Raw genomic sequence first — 16895 nt, 5'->3', positions numbered from 1 at the left:
TGTTTGGAAAACTCTGAAAAACAAAATAATAGAGGTCCAAATGAAACAATACCAGAAAGAAAGAAAAACAAGAGATATCTGACAAGACCACCCTGGTTGCACATGGTTTCTGACAAGTGTAGAAATAAGATGGACTATATAATATAATAATGCTTGGACCTAGAGTAGAATAGCAACAAATAATTTGAATCTGCAAGAATGGAGTCAGGAAAGCTAAGGTTTAGGATGAGCTAATACTTGCAACAAATGCAAAAAATGATAAAACTTTTATTTTGATATATAAGGAGCAAAGAAAAAAGTCAAGGAAATGGTTGGCCCATTAATGGGGGGAAATGGCAAGAAGGTGACAGGCAGCAGAGAGAAAGCAGAGCTGCTTAACTTCCTTTTTTGCATCAGTCTTTATGGGAAAAATAATCCAACTTATCAAAAGCAGCAATGTGGGGAATAGAATAGAAATATAGGTCAAAATATGGTTATGATATGGTTCCAATCTTTAAAAGGAGGGAGGAGACTGGATCTAGGAAACTATATAGACCAATCAGGTTGACATTAATATCAGGGGAAATCCTGGAAAAGGTAATCAAGTACCAAGTTTGTGAGTATGTAAAATTGAACAAGTAATTACTAGAAGCTAGCATAAATTTGCTAAGAACAATCATCCCAAACAAATTGTATGGTTTTCTTTGATAAGGTAACTAAATTAGTTTGCCAAGGAAATGCTGTGGAATATAGTATGTTTAGACTTCAGAAAGGCATTTGATAAAGTAGATCACAGCCTACTTCTATGTAAGCTGTAAGATAGAATAATGTGAGATGGAAAGTAGCACTACTAGATGGATTTGCAATTGGCTAATGAACTGTACTCAGGATATGGTTCTTAATGGAAGTATAACTATGTGGAGAAGAGCATGCAGTGGGTTTTCTCAAGGTTCTACATGGGCCCAGTGCTCTTCAACATCTTCATAAACAACCTAGATGAGGTGATTGAAGGGGTGCTCATCAAATTTGCAGATGACACAAAACTGAAGGGATTGCTAATACTTTGGAAGATAAGACTCAAGATTCAGAAAGACGTTGAAAACTTGAGAATTGGGCTCTATTTAACAAGATGCAATTCAGTGGCAAGAGAAGGATGGTCCTGCACAGGCAGAGTGCACAGGTGCACAAGTGTAAGGTAGGTAATAGCTGGTGCTTATGAGAGAGGCAACAGTAGTGCCTATGAGAGAGAGATATGTATCCTTGTGGTTGTTCTTGAGTCTCTAAGTCATGTTCGACTCTTTGTGACCCACATAGTCTATAGCATGCCAGGTTCCCCTGTCCTCAGCTATTTATCAGGAGCTGCGGTGGCACAGTGGTTACAATGCAGTACTGCAGGCTACTTCTGCTGACTGCCGTCTGACTGCAATTTGGCAATTCAAATCCCACTAGGCTCAAGGTTGACTCAGTCTTCCATCCTTCCGAGATTAGTAAAATAAGGACCCAAAATTGTTGGGGGCAATATGCTTCCTCTTAGAGAGGGCTGTAAAACTCTGTGAAGCGGTATATAAGTCTACGTGTTAGTGCTATTTGCCCAAATTTATGTTCATTATGACGATGACACTATCTAAATATCTCATCTTCTTCTTATTCCCATTTTTTAATCTCTCCCAGTCTCTTTTACCTTTTCCAGCCTCAGGGTCTTTTCCAATGAGTCCTTTCTTCTCGTTAGGTGGCCAAAGTTTTTGAGCTTCAGTATTCAGCTTCCTTGTGGACCAGTGCTTAAGTATGTGTCATCAGTATGCTTCAGCTGCCAAAAAAAGCCAGTGGGATCATGAGCTGCATCAACAGAGAGACAGTATTAAAATCAATGAAAGTTCTATACTGGTGAGACCACATTTGAAACACTGCATCCAGTCCTGGTCATCACAGTACAAAAAAGAAGCCAAGATCCCAGAAAGAGTGCAAAGAAGAACAACTAAGATGATAACAGCTCTGGAAGCTAAATACTATGAAGAATAGTTAAAGGAACTTGGCATGTTAACTTGCCAAAGACTGAGTGGAGACATGAGAGCAATCTTCCAATATTTAAAGGGCTGTTGAAAGGAAGAAGCCATTGATTTATTCTTCATAGCACCTGAGGGTGAGACAAGAAGTAATGAGTGGAAACTTCTCAGAAAAAGATCCAGGAAATAAGGGGGGATTTCCCTTACAGTGAGAACAATTAAGCAGTGGAACGGCTTGCCAGCTGGAAATGTAAGTGCTCCTTTGCTGCAGGTTTTCAAGAAAACCCCCAGCAATGGAGGTTTTGTTGAAGATGGTGTGGAAACCATTGTAAATGAGGAGTCCTTGGTGCTGAGCTTGGTTGTTTTCTTGGAGACATTTCATTACCCAAACTAGGTAACATCATCAGTGCTCATAGCTGATGTTGCTTAGTTTGGATAATGAAACGTCTGCAAGAAAACAAGCAAGCTCCAAGAGCACCAAGGAAAACAGGCCATTTTTTGCAAAAACGGGGGCATTTTTGCCTTTCCCCAGCCCTGCTGAAGCCTGCAGAGTGCTTTGCGGGGCTGGAGGAAGGCAAAAATGCTTCAATTTTTTGCCCATTTTTTTGGAAAAATGGGGTGTAGGGGCGGGGCTTCGGGAGGCCAAAAATGGCTGTATTCAGTGTATAAGATGCACCAACATTTCATGCTTTTAGGGGGGGGAAGGTGCATCTTATAGTCCAAAAAATAGGGTCAATAGTATCTATAGAAAGATGGTCAAAAAAGGTAAATATAGAAGGAACATACCTCTCAGGTATTTTCTTTTGTGTTGAATGTATATTCTCTTGACTATGTCAATAAGAGAAAGAAGGGAGGGAATGGATCCACATCATTGAAAAGACAGATGATAACATGTGACAGACAGAGGAAATGCTCCTCAACTTCTCTTTCGCTTGCTCTTTTCCTCAAAAAGATCTATGAACGCATGAACCTCAGCAGGCATAGAAGGGATACATAAAAGGTTAATTTTATTTATTTTATTATTTATGAAACCAATTTATATAGCTGCCTATTTCACAAACTAATACATTTGGATAGCGTTCAAATAGAGCTATAGATCATTAGACAGTCCTTGATCGTTTCATCCTTCTTTGTACATATACATTGGCACCCTTTCCCTTCCCTCACAACCCTCAGAGTCCTTGTCATTCTCCTCCTTGGCTGACCTGCAAAACTCTCTGCCATTTTGCTTGGGATGTACATTGAATAAAGGGAGCTATGGATTCTGAGGAAAACTATATTCCCACTTTCAATTCCGGCATGTCGCCAATGGCCACCTGTAGAGAAGAAGAGGGCTTACCCATTGATCACTGGTGCCCCCCCCCCAACCAAAGAGTCCTACCTTGCCAACAGACATCCACATCTTTATCTTTCCCCCAGTGGCCATATTGTTCAAATTTTGTCCTTGGTTCCAAAACAACCAAAGGCATCCATCAGATTTGTCATCAGCCGATTGGGTCTAGGGACAGAGGGAGGTGAGAAAGAGGGCAGGGATACAGCTCTCTCATCTTCACTTGTGACACAAAACCTATGGGTTTTATAAGAAGTGTAATCAAAGGCATGGTGGCACTGAAACCACTACAACTTCCCCAAATTTCATTTCCACAGGAATCACAAGGCCTCTCATTCTGTAGGTGAGACCATTCGAGTTGCCTTGGTTCAAATTCTTTTTGGCCACTTTCTAATTTCATCAAACTGAAGATTACAAAGTATCAAACACTAGACTTTTAGTAATGTACAGATATACCAAGTAAATCAACTCAAGATAATTTACACACTCCTGATTATTACAAACAAGTATAAAATGTCCAGGTTGGGTCAATTATATTCAAAAGTCCAGAAGAATGTTGTGGATGTTTTTTGGAGACCCTATTATCTCTGATAATTCATAGAACATGGGAGTAGTACTAGAGAGCTGAAGAAGGGCAAATGTTGTTCTTATCTTTTTTTTAAGAGGAACCTTGAAACTGACATTGATTTCAGATTTAACGGTCCTTTGCTGATAGAGCAACGTGATAGACATAATGTATCTTGACTTCAGCAAAGCATTTGACAATCTTTCCCATGAGATCCAAGTCAAAGATAGCAAAGTGTAGGCTGGACAATGCAATCATTAGACAGATGTAGTATGTAGAGCTGACTGAACAATTGCACCCACTGACTATATATCAATGACTCTGTCAAGTGGGAGGAGGTGATAAATGGCACATTGCAATACTCTGCTCTAGGCCCAGTGCTATCCTATGTATTTATAAATTACTTGGATGAGAGCTTTTAAAATAGGGCTATATGTTTGCTGAAGGGAAAGAGATGGGGAGGCGGGTAGCAAGTACTTGAGAAAACAACAAATTGCAGGAGGATCTTGACAAGTAGGAGCAGTGAGTGGAAACCAGCAAGATAAATGTCATCATGGGTTAATATGCAAAGGACTGCATCCAGTTATAGAAAAACCAAAGCCATGGGTGTAAGATATAGGGGCATACTGCTCGGCAGTACATGTGAAAAGATCTGAGTATCCTGGTGGATTGCACCCTAAACATGAGTCAACACCTAAATTATGCTGTAGCTGCATCAACAGTAGTATCGTATGCTTCTCTCGCATCACATCAAAAATATTACTTCTGGTTCTGGGGACTGTGTTTGGAAACAACATTGACTAACTTGACCTCGCCCATATCCAGAAGTTAGCAATCAAGATAAAGGCCCTGAAAAGGGAAAAATTACAGACACGGGTAGAAGCCTTGGGTATGTTTAACCTATGGAAGAGAAGATTGTGGGAAGATGTCATTTGCATGATGGGCTGTCATGCAGAAGATGGGGATGAATTGTTCTGAGTTGTTTTAGAAGACAGGACAAGAAACAATGGTTTAAATGACAAAGAACTAGATTTTTGTTAGATATGGGGGAGGGACCATGAAAGAGTAATGGAGTAATGCTCAGTAATGGAACAGACAATTGGTAGTTAATTTACCAGAACAATTGGGACCAGGATTTTCATTGCTAAACAAGGTGGTTATTAAGTAAGTTGCACCTAATTTTACAAGCTTTTTTGCCAAGACTGTTAAGTGAATCATTGCAGTTTTTAAGTGAAACACTGAATCCTACTTCCCCCATTAACTTTGCTTATTGTAAACCAGTTGGGCAGGTTGCAAATGGTAATCACATGACCTTAGGTGACTGCAACCATCGTAAACAATGCTGGCTTTGATCACATGACCATGAGAATGCTGCAATGATTTTAAATATGAGTAAGCTGTACGCCACATTTTTCTGTTCAATTGAACCTTTAAATAGTCACTAAACAAGTGGTTGTAAGTCAAGGTCTACCTGTAACTCAAAAGCTGATGAACTCTCCTTTGCTGGAGATGTTTAAACAGAGTGAATATTAATTTACGGGCTATATGTGGTAGTGGAATACTTCCATTGCATTAGAGAAACAGAGGGTTGGAAATTTGAAATGTTGAGTCCTGACACTTTGGGATATATCTGCAACATCTCCTGCTGCTAATAAAATGCATTCTAATATATGCAATCAGTATGAAACCAGTTTATAATAGTGGCAAAACACGTGATAAACTTAATGGACACAAAGTTAAGACAGAGTTATCCTTGTCACATCTTATTCCAATATAATCTGTCACCCTCTTCAAACTCAGATCTCTAACATTTGCAGAGAGGTAAAAATTTTTTGGCATTGTGGCTTTAATTCAGATTGAAAACATAAGGAAATGAGACAATGTCTCTGCAAAGCCATACATAACCAATGTAATGATACAGCATGACTTTGAGCCTATGGAGGCCTTACCCATTCCACAAAATATATAGGCAGATTCCTGAACAGAAACAAATAAACTGAAGTGCAAGTCCCTTACTTTTCTCTGTGCTTGGTTTTTTTTAAATAAAGAAAAGATTATCCATACAAGTTTAGGTATCCTTCCTTCCTCCCTCCCTCCCTCAATTAAAAGAGTTTAGCCAAGACATTTTTGTTGTATGTATTATTAAAAGATTGAGATACAATGATTGCCTTACCTGTAATGACATGTGGTGCATCTGCTTTTTTCTGGTTTGACATTTTTTAAAAAAATATTTAATACTGTCCTTAATTTTATAGCAGCAAATCTCAGATGCCACCATTAAGATGGACCCCTAGGGCTTTTCACTGCGCCTCCCCATCCCTTGAGCCACATATTTATTTCTATTAAGAAAATCTACAGTGATATTAGCTAAATGGCATCTGTTTAGAGTTAAGTGTTTATTATTTTATTTTATTATTATTATAATAAATAAATAAATAATAAAGTGTTTATAGTGGATTTTCCAGGATACATCTCTCCCTCCACCCCAAATAATGGGATAGTACTTTTATGAGTTATGAGAAACTTGCTTTTCACCGACATTTCCATACATTTGCCCACAAGTTCAAATAACATTTTTATAACTTATAGAAACAATTAACATACCATCAGCACTTATCCAATGCCTTGACAATTTTCTTCATATGGCTCCATGAACTCTTTTGGATTCACATTATGACTTTCCTTCCTGCTTCATTTCCTCCTATGCCTATTTTTTGCCAAAAATCAATAATTGCTTTGGTCCAAATTCAGTGTTCTTCAACTGTCAAATGGAAGTATTTACTATCTGGTTAGATGGCAATAATTGCAGGGTGGGGGGAATGAAACAGCAGTCATAGTTTATTGGTAGGATTTGATGATGGAACTCCTGATCTCTGATGAACATCTAGGGTTTTTAATGTTATTTTTTTTAAAAAAAATCCCTGTATGCTGCCTAGTGTCCTTGACAAACAGGCAGCTCTCTAAATTTTCATTATATATAAATAAATACATACAGCCCAGTGTTTGCAGTGAAGTTGGTGCAAGGCAGGAAAAGATAACTAAACAGTAATATGAAAGGTAAATAGCAAAAGCATTTGGAACCAGCATGGCAGGGAGCAGGGGCATACCCAAGATGGGTCATCAATGTCTAAATAGTGAGTGTAACTCAGCAATTGGGGCCACACCCCTTTTTAACATGTGCTACATGCTTTTTAACATTGGCCACATTTAAATTGCCTACCATCACTAGCAGAAAAAACTACTCCTGAACAAGAAGTAAAATGGTTGAGGATGTCTGCAAATCATTCAGCTGCCAGTATAGAGGATGAAAAGCTAAAACATTTGTTTCAAAGAGAATCAACCCAGTGAATTTGGCTAGAAGGTGAATTGTTGCAGAATCAAGCAACAGAAGATGGAGGTTTAGGGGCCTAGCCAGAAAGCGGGACAAGGGAAATGAACAATATGAAATTCTGTCCAAAAACAAATTGCCAAATTGCCATGGATGGAGGGTGAGTTTGGGCTTGAATTAAGGCAGAGTGGGTTTTAGAGCTGGTCTGCATCTTTTAGAGCTCTCTCCTGGTGGAAGGCTCCGTAGCAAGCAAGCAGAGGAGAGTAAATTCCATAACAGCTTGCTAAGTCTTTAGCTTAGGGTTATCAGGGCAGGGTCCACAACACAAGAGGCTCCCATAATACAGTAATTCAAATGTATTTTAAAATGCTGCAGTTACCTAGACAGGAATTAACAGCAACAGTTAGCAGAGAGGATGGACAGTTCCCATTCCAAAACCAGATCTGCAGTCCAAACGAAGTAGATCCAGATAAGTAGCATCCCTCAGAAAAGCGACCCAAATGTTATCTACCTCCTTCCAAAGGATGCCTCCAGATATGAGGTATACAATAAGCAGACTTTGGGGGGAAGGCTAGAAAAAAGAAATCTCGTGGCCATCTCGTGGCAAACATCCCGAAGTATGCATCCATCCAGCGCCAACCTTTGGTGTGGGAAGGGTTGTTTGCAACTCTCCATCCTGTTTTGCGGGTCAAGGAGAGGGGAGTGAAGACGTCTCCGCTCCCAAAAGGTTAATTTGCTGTATTCCTTCCCGACGGAAACGACCGTCTCATCCCAAGACTTCCTGGCCTGCTTGACGGAAATTCCCGCTCTTCGGCCAGCCGGGTCGGACTCCGTAGCAGCGATGCTCATCGTTTTCTTCCTTTCTTGCCTCGGCCGGAGTTAGCGGCTTCGAAGTACTCCGCAGCGCCCTCGTCCATCACACGTCAGAAAGAGGCGGACAGAAGAAGAAGGAGGGGGGGGGACTACAGTTCCCAGCGCCCCAGGCTGGGCAGCCGCAGTGTGAGCCGTTACTCCCCCCTCCCCGCCCGGTGTTAGAGAAGCGCAGAGAATCCGGGCTGGCGCCGATGAGAAAGAGGGGAAGAGTCGGGATCGGAGCGCAGAGCAGCACGAGCGGCCCGGTATAGGCCAGGCGCGAGCACGAAAAGCTTCGGGGGCCGATCGGGCGTGCTCGCTCCGCGGCGGCTGCGCTTATTGAGAGAGAGAGAGGGAGAGAGAAAGTGACGCCGCTGCGCACCGAGAGGATGCAGGAGGCTGCGCTGTTGCTGGCCGGCGGCTGCCCTCCTCGTTTCCCGCCGTTGCTGCAGTGCTAGAGTCCTCCTTCGCTTTCTACCCTGCAGAAGAAGGGGCCATGTAACCGCCTTCCTCCGCCTCTCCCAGCCCGGGATAGCTACCGATCCTCCCACCTCCTTCGTTCCCCTGCGCTCTCCGGCCAAGGGCGCAACCATGAAGAAGCAATTCAACCGCATGCGGCAGCTGGCCAACCAGACAGTGGGCAGGTAAGGAGCCGGGTGGCAGAGAGAGAAATGCCCCTGGCTTCGGTTTGGAGCGCCCCTGGTGCACTGCGCCTGCCGGGGGGGGGGGGGGAGGGAGGTCGTCGTCCGTACAGGATAAGGATTCTGCGGGGCGTGATGGTCAGTGGACTTTGCTATGACCTCCGTTCCCTTTTGTTCCCCTTGGTTTTGCTAGTTAGTCCTTTTGGGGTATCCTTTCCTTTGCGTCGATTCTTCACAAAGCACAGCTTTGCCCCCAATTCTCGGTCATGGCTGCTGCTGTTCTAACCAGCCTAGCATGTTCCAACTGGGGCACCCAGGTGTTCTACTGGCCTCAAGTGGATAGCCAGGTCCATCTGTTCAAGAGAGTCTTACTTGCTTAGTCTTTCTGCCCCAGACTTTGGCCTCTTGCTTGTCAACAATTGCCAGCAAGTCAACACCAATTAAACAAACTCTTAATCAAAGGAATATTTAGCCTTTAGCTGGCCTAGGCTCCCAGCTAGGCAGTTTCTGAACCTGTGGCTCTTGATTTACAACATCTAGAGATGCTGATATCTGAGTTGCCCTTTGTCTGTGTGTGGGGGGGAGAAAAGCAATTTTGACTTGTAGTAACATAGTTCCTCCTCCTCCTCCCCCAAGTGGTTCTTGAAATGGTTGGGTCAAGTCACCAGGTATTTCATTGAATGAGCCTGTTTACATCACTGTGAAAAGGGTGGGGAAATGTGAAATGCTAATTCTGTTTGGGTTTGGTGTTTGTTTTTTTTTAATATGCAGAGATAAAGTCTGCAGGATTTGGGGAGGAGAGTTGTTTTAGTCTCGATTTGCTTCCTGGCCAGCTGCCAGGTTGACTTTTAGAAATAGCCATCACGGAGCCCCTTTCCAGCAATTGGTACCTTGCTGTTGGGGCACTGGCACTGCAAGATTCTTTTTTAGCTGCTGGTGTGGTTGCCAGAATTAGACTCGGGTGGGAAAAAAGCCAGGCAGGCTCTGATGTGCTGGCTTGGCTTGAAACCAAAGTCTGGACTTGGCTTAGTGTGATTTCTCCTGCCAAACCTTTGAGAATTCGCCTATAATCTGTACAGAAACTGAACCCTTCTGCCCTCCCACCCAAGAGGAATGAAGAAGATGAAGAGTCCATTAGCATAGGGTGGAGCTGATCAGTGATTAGAGGATGTTGTTACTCAGGGGAGAAAAAATACATCGGGCAGTCTCTCTGGGGTTCCTATGAATTTTTCAGACAGTTCTTAATAGTAGAAATCACAAGAAAAATCCTAACGCTTTGCTTGCATTTAGTTGTCCAGATGGATAAGCCATCATTTATTCATGTTAGTCTATCAGACCGATAGGCTTCCATTTTTACATTCCTGATTCCTCCTGGTAGCAGCTGGAGACCATCTTTATATTCCTTGTTTGAGCAGATGACAATGAATGATGCTGTTTCTTGCAAGCTTGAGCAAAGGGCTACTGGAGCAGTTCTGTCTGCCCACAGCTTGCAGGATTAAGGATGCTTTTATCCCTTCTTCCTTTGATAAATGTAGATGGCCATTTTGCTGTTTCCTTTTTTTTTTAACAGCTGGTTCAAACTCAGAATTCTAAGCACACATCAAGTCTTGGTTTTAATTGCAATCCCAGGAATGGCCCTGCTGTGTAGCTAGCTTTTGATCCATGTGCCTAAAGCTATTCCTCTGTGTGAACCCCAACAAGCATTTCATTTCAGACCAGAGGGAAATTATGTTGTCCCTGCAACAAAAGAGTGGGCTGTACTTATTTTCCCTTCTTAACAGTCCATTTGCTTAAGATTGCCTTTCTGGAAGGGTCATTTGGCTCTGAAAGCAGATTGAAGCGAGGGCATAAGTGTGTTTTGATGGGGGTGAGGAAGGGAGGGAAGTAGAGCTGCTGCTGTTGGTAGGTCTGGTATATAGGAATAATAGCAACTAATTTGCTGAACAAATGACCTAGATTAGATACCATGGTAGGAGATGACTTGATTAGAGAGAGGATTGATGGGAACAGTAGGGCAACTGTAAAATACCCAGAGATATGTGGAACAAAGTAATGTTACCATTAAATCCATGTTGTTTGCCTTACAAATCAAGATACCTCTAGAGAATTCTGGAACTTCAGGAATTCTGTCATAAAATACAAATTTTCTAACTTCTAGATTACAGCAATTGCATATTAATGTTCTAACTTTCATGTTAATTACAAACACAGGTAAAGACATGTATGTCAGGTGATAGACCCAGATATATGATGGTTTTCTACAGTACCTGGCCTTTGCCTGACTTTTCAAAACGAGCAGCTGGTTTAGGTATATTTAGATAAGTAGCAATCAGTTATAGTGATGCAAGTATCTGCAGAAGCTGTGTGTATTTTGGTCCTCCCTTGTGTGTTAACCAGCTTTTTAAAAGCTGGAGTGGGTGGGGAGATAGAAAAAGTCTTATTTGAAAAGAATGGATGCAAGCTAGCATCCTGCTTTAGTTATTTCTGGGGTTCAGAATTGTCGTGCAAATCTTTTAAAATCATAACATAGATTTAGAATAAATGGAGTTTGGAATTTGTTTTCTTAATTGTGCAGTTGAAAAAATAAATGCCTATGGTTTCCAAAATTATGCTTTCCTGAAACTTTTTTGTTACAGCATTATTGAAATTGCCAGGGAATCTTGCTTTGATTCTTGGCTTCTAGAAACCTCACTTTGGTTATTATGAGAACACAGATCTTTGCAGTTCCAGCTAGTTTTTTCAAATCATAACCGCTTATTAATATAATCACAAATGAAGTAATGGAAATTATTGCACATAAATATATGTTGCTCTCTTTGAATAAATTATTAGAATACTATTACTTTTTAGATATGATTCCTTATCTTCCACCAGGGACTGTAGTGCTTCCAAGTTACCTTATCTGAAATCCATGAGTTTTAGATTTGTTTTTCCATGGAGTAGGATATATGGTAGATAACCTTCTGCCCTGCAGTCTGTTTGTGATACATACATACATACATACATACATACATACATACATACATACATACATACGTGTGTGTGTGTGTGTGTTTGTGCTGATAAATAAATAAAGGGAGACTATATATATATATATATATATATATATATATATATATATATATATATATATATATATGTGTGTGTGTGTGTGTGTGTGTGTGTGTGTGTGTGTGTGTCTGTGTGTCTGTGTGCATATGCGTATGCATACGCATGCCACACACACACACACACACACACACACACACACACACACACACACAATGAAGCAAGTGATGTGCCATAAAGCCACTTAATTAATGCTCAGGAAAGAATGAGAAATGTTAGGGAGGGGCAAGATTGTTGAAGAGGGGGCAATGGTAGTGCTGATGACAAACATAGATCAAGTTCTGGGTAATTCTGGCTATAAGTAGCCTAGGTTTTTATATGTTCTTCATGATATATAATAAGATGCTTGCCATGAAAAGACAAGCTTGTGTTGCCCTGCATTCTTTCCATCGTATTTTGAAACCTGGTCTAGGAAAGTCTGCAAGACAGAAGCTTAATATGGCGACAACAAGATTGATACCTTTGATATGTCTCTAAATGGGTCACATCTCTGCAGTTGGGATTTCCCAGAAATCTTTGGTTAACACATTAGAAAAATCACATTTATGTTGGTTACATCTTATTAGATGTGCTATAATAGCTTGCTAATATTCTATTATATTATAAACATTCAGAATTAAGTAGTCAGTGCCTTAAGTTCTGCAGGGCTTTTCAGGTAAGATTTATTCTTTTCACCTTAGTACAGGCACTGATAGCAATAGCACTTAGACTTATATATTGCTTCACAGTGCTTTACAGCCCTCTCTAAGCAGTTTACAGCCCCAGCATATTGCCCCCAACAATCTGGGGGCATTTTACCGACCTCGGAAAGATGGAAAGCTGAGTCAACCTTGAGCCACTTTGGATTGAACTCCTGAAGTCAGCAGTGAGTTAGCCTGCAATACTGCATTCTAACCACTGTGCCACCACAGCTCCTTTGATTCAGCAAACTTCATGTACAGAGACTGCACATATGTTGGATGATCAGATACTGGGGAGAAAACAGAAAGAAGGATAATGATATCATGTTTGGCTCCTGCAGATGTAACATTTGATAATTGGTTTCTTTTTCCTCTGCTTGTTTCTAAAATGAATTCCTGTGTAGTATTTTAGATGGTTGGTTGGTGGTTAAGACACAGTACTAGACTATTCATTGTTTATGATTTGGTACCGAAAGAGCCTTGATCACCTTGACTTTGCTGACTTAAAACAATTTTCTCAATTTGACATTTTAATTGCTATGGGCTTTTTTTCTCAACCAAGTTGTCTTCTGTTCCATTTTATGTTATTGTTTGTTGGTCTGTTTGTCTAAGTTGGATTCCAGAAGGGAGACAGAGGGGAAGAAGTGCCGCCCTCCCCCCAGCTTCCCTATTTCAATGGTACCTGCGGCTTTCTGTTGTTGGTTCTGGAGTATTATTTGGTGTAGCCCATTGCAAATTTCTTGGAGGCATCAGACTTGCCATTGTTAAACCTAAGGTTTTCTTCTGAGCCAGCCTAGAACTGTGTTCCTTCTGAGATTCAGAGAAGTTGCTAAGGCTTTAGGTTGGGAAGTATCTAGCTGCTGGAACTGTATTTACAGGATGAAACATAGCATTTAGGGGGAAGAAGAGCTAAAGAAGATCTGTGAGATGAAAAATCTGAGTCACACTAATGCTAGCCTTTTGTTGTTAGCCAAGGACTCTTGCAGTGCACATTTATAAACTGTTAAGGGAGGAAAGCACAAAATGTATAAGAGATATTTCAATGAAACAGTTAAATATCAGTTTTTGAACCAGATTAGTTTATTATTCTCCTTAGTCATCGAGTACAATCCCATGTAGAAATCTCTATTTCGTTACAAGTTATTTGCAAATTTTGGTGTTGTGGTTAGCTGTGTGTATATATGTATGTATGTATGTATGTATGTATGTATGTATGTATGTATGTATGTATATGTTGTGGCCCAGCAGGAGCTGTTGGAGCTGCCACCAGACTCTGACAGCGAGGGGCCCTATGAGTCGGCCCTGGAGGATGTGGAGGACCCTGGACAGGGTTCTGACTCCGAGCAGGGTGCAGAGAGACTGGTTGGCCACCAGGTGGCACCTGAGCCTTGGATCAGTGGGGATGAGACAAGGGAGAGTGATCCAGAAACCAACTGTGAGTTGTTCCGGGGATGTACTCCGTCGAACAGCTACTCTGCAGTCAAGAACAATTACTAATTACAGGAGGTAATTACGCTCAGCTGATGGTCATTAGGCTCCTCTCCAGACTATAAAAGAGACTGCTTGTGCCACACCCTTCTTGCAGAAATCAACACTTTGACTAAAGAGAAACAAACTTGGCAGGCTGGATTGCTGCCATAGTTTGTCTGAATTGCTGCCAAAGTTTGTTGGCCTTGCTGCCAAGGTCCTTATCTGTTTGTTTACTTGGCTTTCAGCCACCGAGAATCTGAACTTGTTATTAAAGGACATTCTCATTTAAGCTTGTCTCGGTATTCGTTACTGGACGGAGGAGGGGGTCAGAAATGTATGTATGTATGTATGTATGTATGTATGTATGTATGTATGTATGTATAGATAGTGTGTGTTTGTGTGTGTGGGTATGTATGTATGTATGTATGTATGTATGTATGTATGTATGTATGTATGCTGGCCATCTCGTCAAAAGCAACTCTGAGCAGTGAACAATTAAATAAAACAATTGATGCAGATGATAATAAATATAAAACAATCACATATATAAAATGTAAAATTCATATTAATAAATATCATTTAAAAAACCCATACGAAGAATTGCCTAAATCTTTCAAAATTTTGTCATAGTCACAATTTTGGGTGAGAATGCCAACATCTGTACAGAAAAGAGGGAGTGCCTTGAGGGATATAGGAAGAACTGCTGCCAAGAGAATGGTTAGATAAAAGAGAACTGTGTCCAGACCAGGAATGTAATGTGAGTAGACATCTCAGACAAGCCCCTCCCTAGTTCTTATGAAGATGAAGGAAGGGAGGGAGGGGGAAGTGAATTTGGACTTGCAAGATGCAGTTACTATAGATTTACAACAAACATAGAAGTAAAATAGATGATGCTGAGTTCCTAGTCTGATCTATCTTGAAAAACCGACATCTTGCAAGATATATTTTCCCTTGTAAATGTTGTGTTTTATTTCACTTGAAGATGCAGTGAAAGATGTTACAAAGGAACCCCAACCTCATGGTGCCTGAAGATGTTGTGTTGCCAATTTCTTGCTTATGTGGTGATTCTGAAATATGTTGGTGATGTTTTAGTGGTCTGTATAAAGAAAAGCGTAGGAACCACTGGATTAAATGTTACTAGAATGTATTGATTTTAACTGAATTCATAAGCACATTTGATTTTTGTTCATCTTTTTGTTACATTTGTAGATGGAAGGACTGAACCACAAGTGAAATAGGGGAATGTTTGTGGCAGCAGATCCTGTGGTCATACAAGATTGAATACATTACGTTTTATCTAGTTCTCTTTTCTCTCACTTCCATTTCTGTTTTGGCCTCAGAAAAGCTTTCTCTATCATGTTGTCTAGACGCCAACTATACAGCAAGCAGTTCTCTAGAAAACTGTGGATAATGGAGTGTGTGCATGTGGGATAAACATTTCTTTCTTGAATACTTTTTTTACCAGGATTAAGACTTTTCTTTCCATTTCAATTCTCTTGTTTTCATAGGATGGAGGATGTTACTCTGGCTTTAACAAAAATCTTCATTTATTCCTCATATTGCTAGGTGAACTCTTCTATAACAAGATCTAAGGCAGCAGGGAGCCAAAGTAGACAAGCTTTCCATTTTTCTCCCACTCTCTTTTTCATGGACTGGAATACATGTTATTCCTCCTCTTTTCTGTTACGCTAGAATTTCCCTTTTATACAATATGCAGAAAAAGGTTATGACGTGGAATAGAAAAGGCCAGGATAGGGGAAATAAAGGCAGAGGAGAGGGTGAAATGAATTCATAGCCTTCTAAAAGGAAGGTGTGTCCCAAAGAATGAAAGTTTATCTTATTGGAAGGCTATAAATTTTTTTCTACAACATACTAGTAGGAGAGAAAGTAAGGAATGATGGAGACATCTCCACTGCATTTTCAGTCTTTGCTAAAGATTATACTGATTGGATCTTTACTCAACTCTGAATTTTTTTAGTTGAATCAACTAAGAGGTGAAAAATGTAATAAGCAAGATTCTGCCTTGGCTCTCATCCTCCCTTGTGTAGAATTTGTCTTAAACTTCAGTCATCTTTCAGATGAAATCTTGATGAGCATTAACATATAGCAGGCGATGCAGTGCAATGTTTTATCTATTCTCCTAAAGTAATAAGTTATTGTGATGAGGATCAAGGTTTAGGTGGATATGTGGATTTCTTAATTGAAAGCTCTTATCAGACTGTGAACTACTTTATACTACATGTGAAGCCTTATAACTGAACTAACCATAATTTATTTAAAAAGTCATTATTAGTTGTGTTGATATAACTTGCTAAGCCAGAAATCATGTTTTCTAACCATTGCAGCTAGTTTCTATTTGGCTTAGAATAATGTGTAAACTTTGTTTATTTCTGTACTTTGCCCAGAAGGATCCTTCAAGGGCGGAGGGAAGAAAAGGGAAGCATATTATGAAGAGTTGTGTTGTATTATTGTATCACTACAACACAAGCATTGTTTTGTCTTACCCAGTTGCATTTGAAAGGTTAGAGACTCTGTGAGTAGATTGTTCACACCATTTGCATGGATATTTAAGATTATGTGTTAGTTACCCTCATGCGTGTTTTAAGCAGATCTCAGTTTGTTTATTATAGTAGTGTTTGCTGTTAGCAGTGGAGAATGGTGCATTTATTTATTTTGGTTATTGTTGAAGTTATCCTCTCCCTTTCTGTTTACAATGTATTAACTCTCAAGGCAGCTTACAACATTGCAACCTATTTAGATAGTGAGATGGATGGTATATAGATTTGATAAATATATATCCACTTCCATAAAGTCCTTCTGTTGGTATCTAGAAAAGCTGGTTTGTTGTTTTGCTTCCCAGAAAAATAATCCTTAAAAAAATCTTACATTTAAAATTCCAACATCTTTTTGGTCTTTTAAGTTCTAATTTATGAAACATC

At 40.3% G+C, this 16895-nt stretch overlaps 2 protein-coding genes across 2 annotated transcripts in view; one reads left to right on the top strand and one right to left on the bottom strand.

The window, feature by feature from the left end:
• Nucleotides 1-7800, bottom strand: part of LOC106540565 (cytochrome P450 2C5) — a 38266-nt gene extending 30466 nt beyond the window's left edge. Inside the window, exons 1-4 of the mRNA XM_087709800.1 lie at nt 7585-7800; nt 6482-6638; nt 2769-3480; nt 1661-1815 (exon numbers count right to left, since the gene is read on the bottom strand). The gene's annotated coding sequence lies outside the window, so the exon portion shown is untranslated. The remainder of the gene's footprint in view (nt 1-1660; nt 1816-2768; nt 3481-6481; nt 6639-7584) is intronic.
• A 255-nt stretch (nt 7801-8055) lies between these two features.
• The window catches only part of LOC106540516 (rho GTPase-activating protein 44), a 116976-nt gene continuing 108136 nt past the window's right edge, over nt 8056-16895 (top strand). The window contains exon 1 of the mRNA XM_014055702.2: nt 8056-8701. Within this exon, the coding sequence (XP_013911177.2) occupies nt 8649-8701 (53 nt within the window). The 5' untranslated portion in view covers nt 8056-8648. The remainder of the gene's footprint in view (nt 8702-16895) is intronic.

The sequence above is a fragment of the Thamnophis sirtalis genome, unplaced genomic scaffold (genome assembly GCF_051295495.1).
Source record: "Thamnophis sirtalis isolate CommonGarterSnake01/CBP01778 unplaced genomic scaffold, rThaSir2_p1.2 scaffold_3, whole genome shotgun sequence".
Classification (NCBI taxonomy): domain Eukaryota; kingdom Metazoa; phylum Chordata; class Lepidosauria; order Squamata; family Natricidae; genus Thamnophis; species Thamnophis sirtalis.
This window is presented reverse-complemented; position numbering and strand designations above follow the sequence as displayed.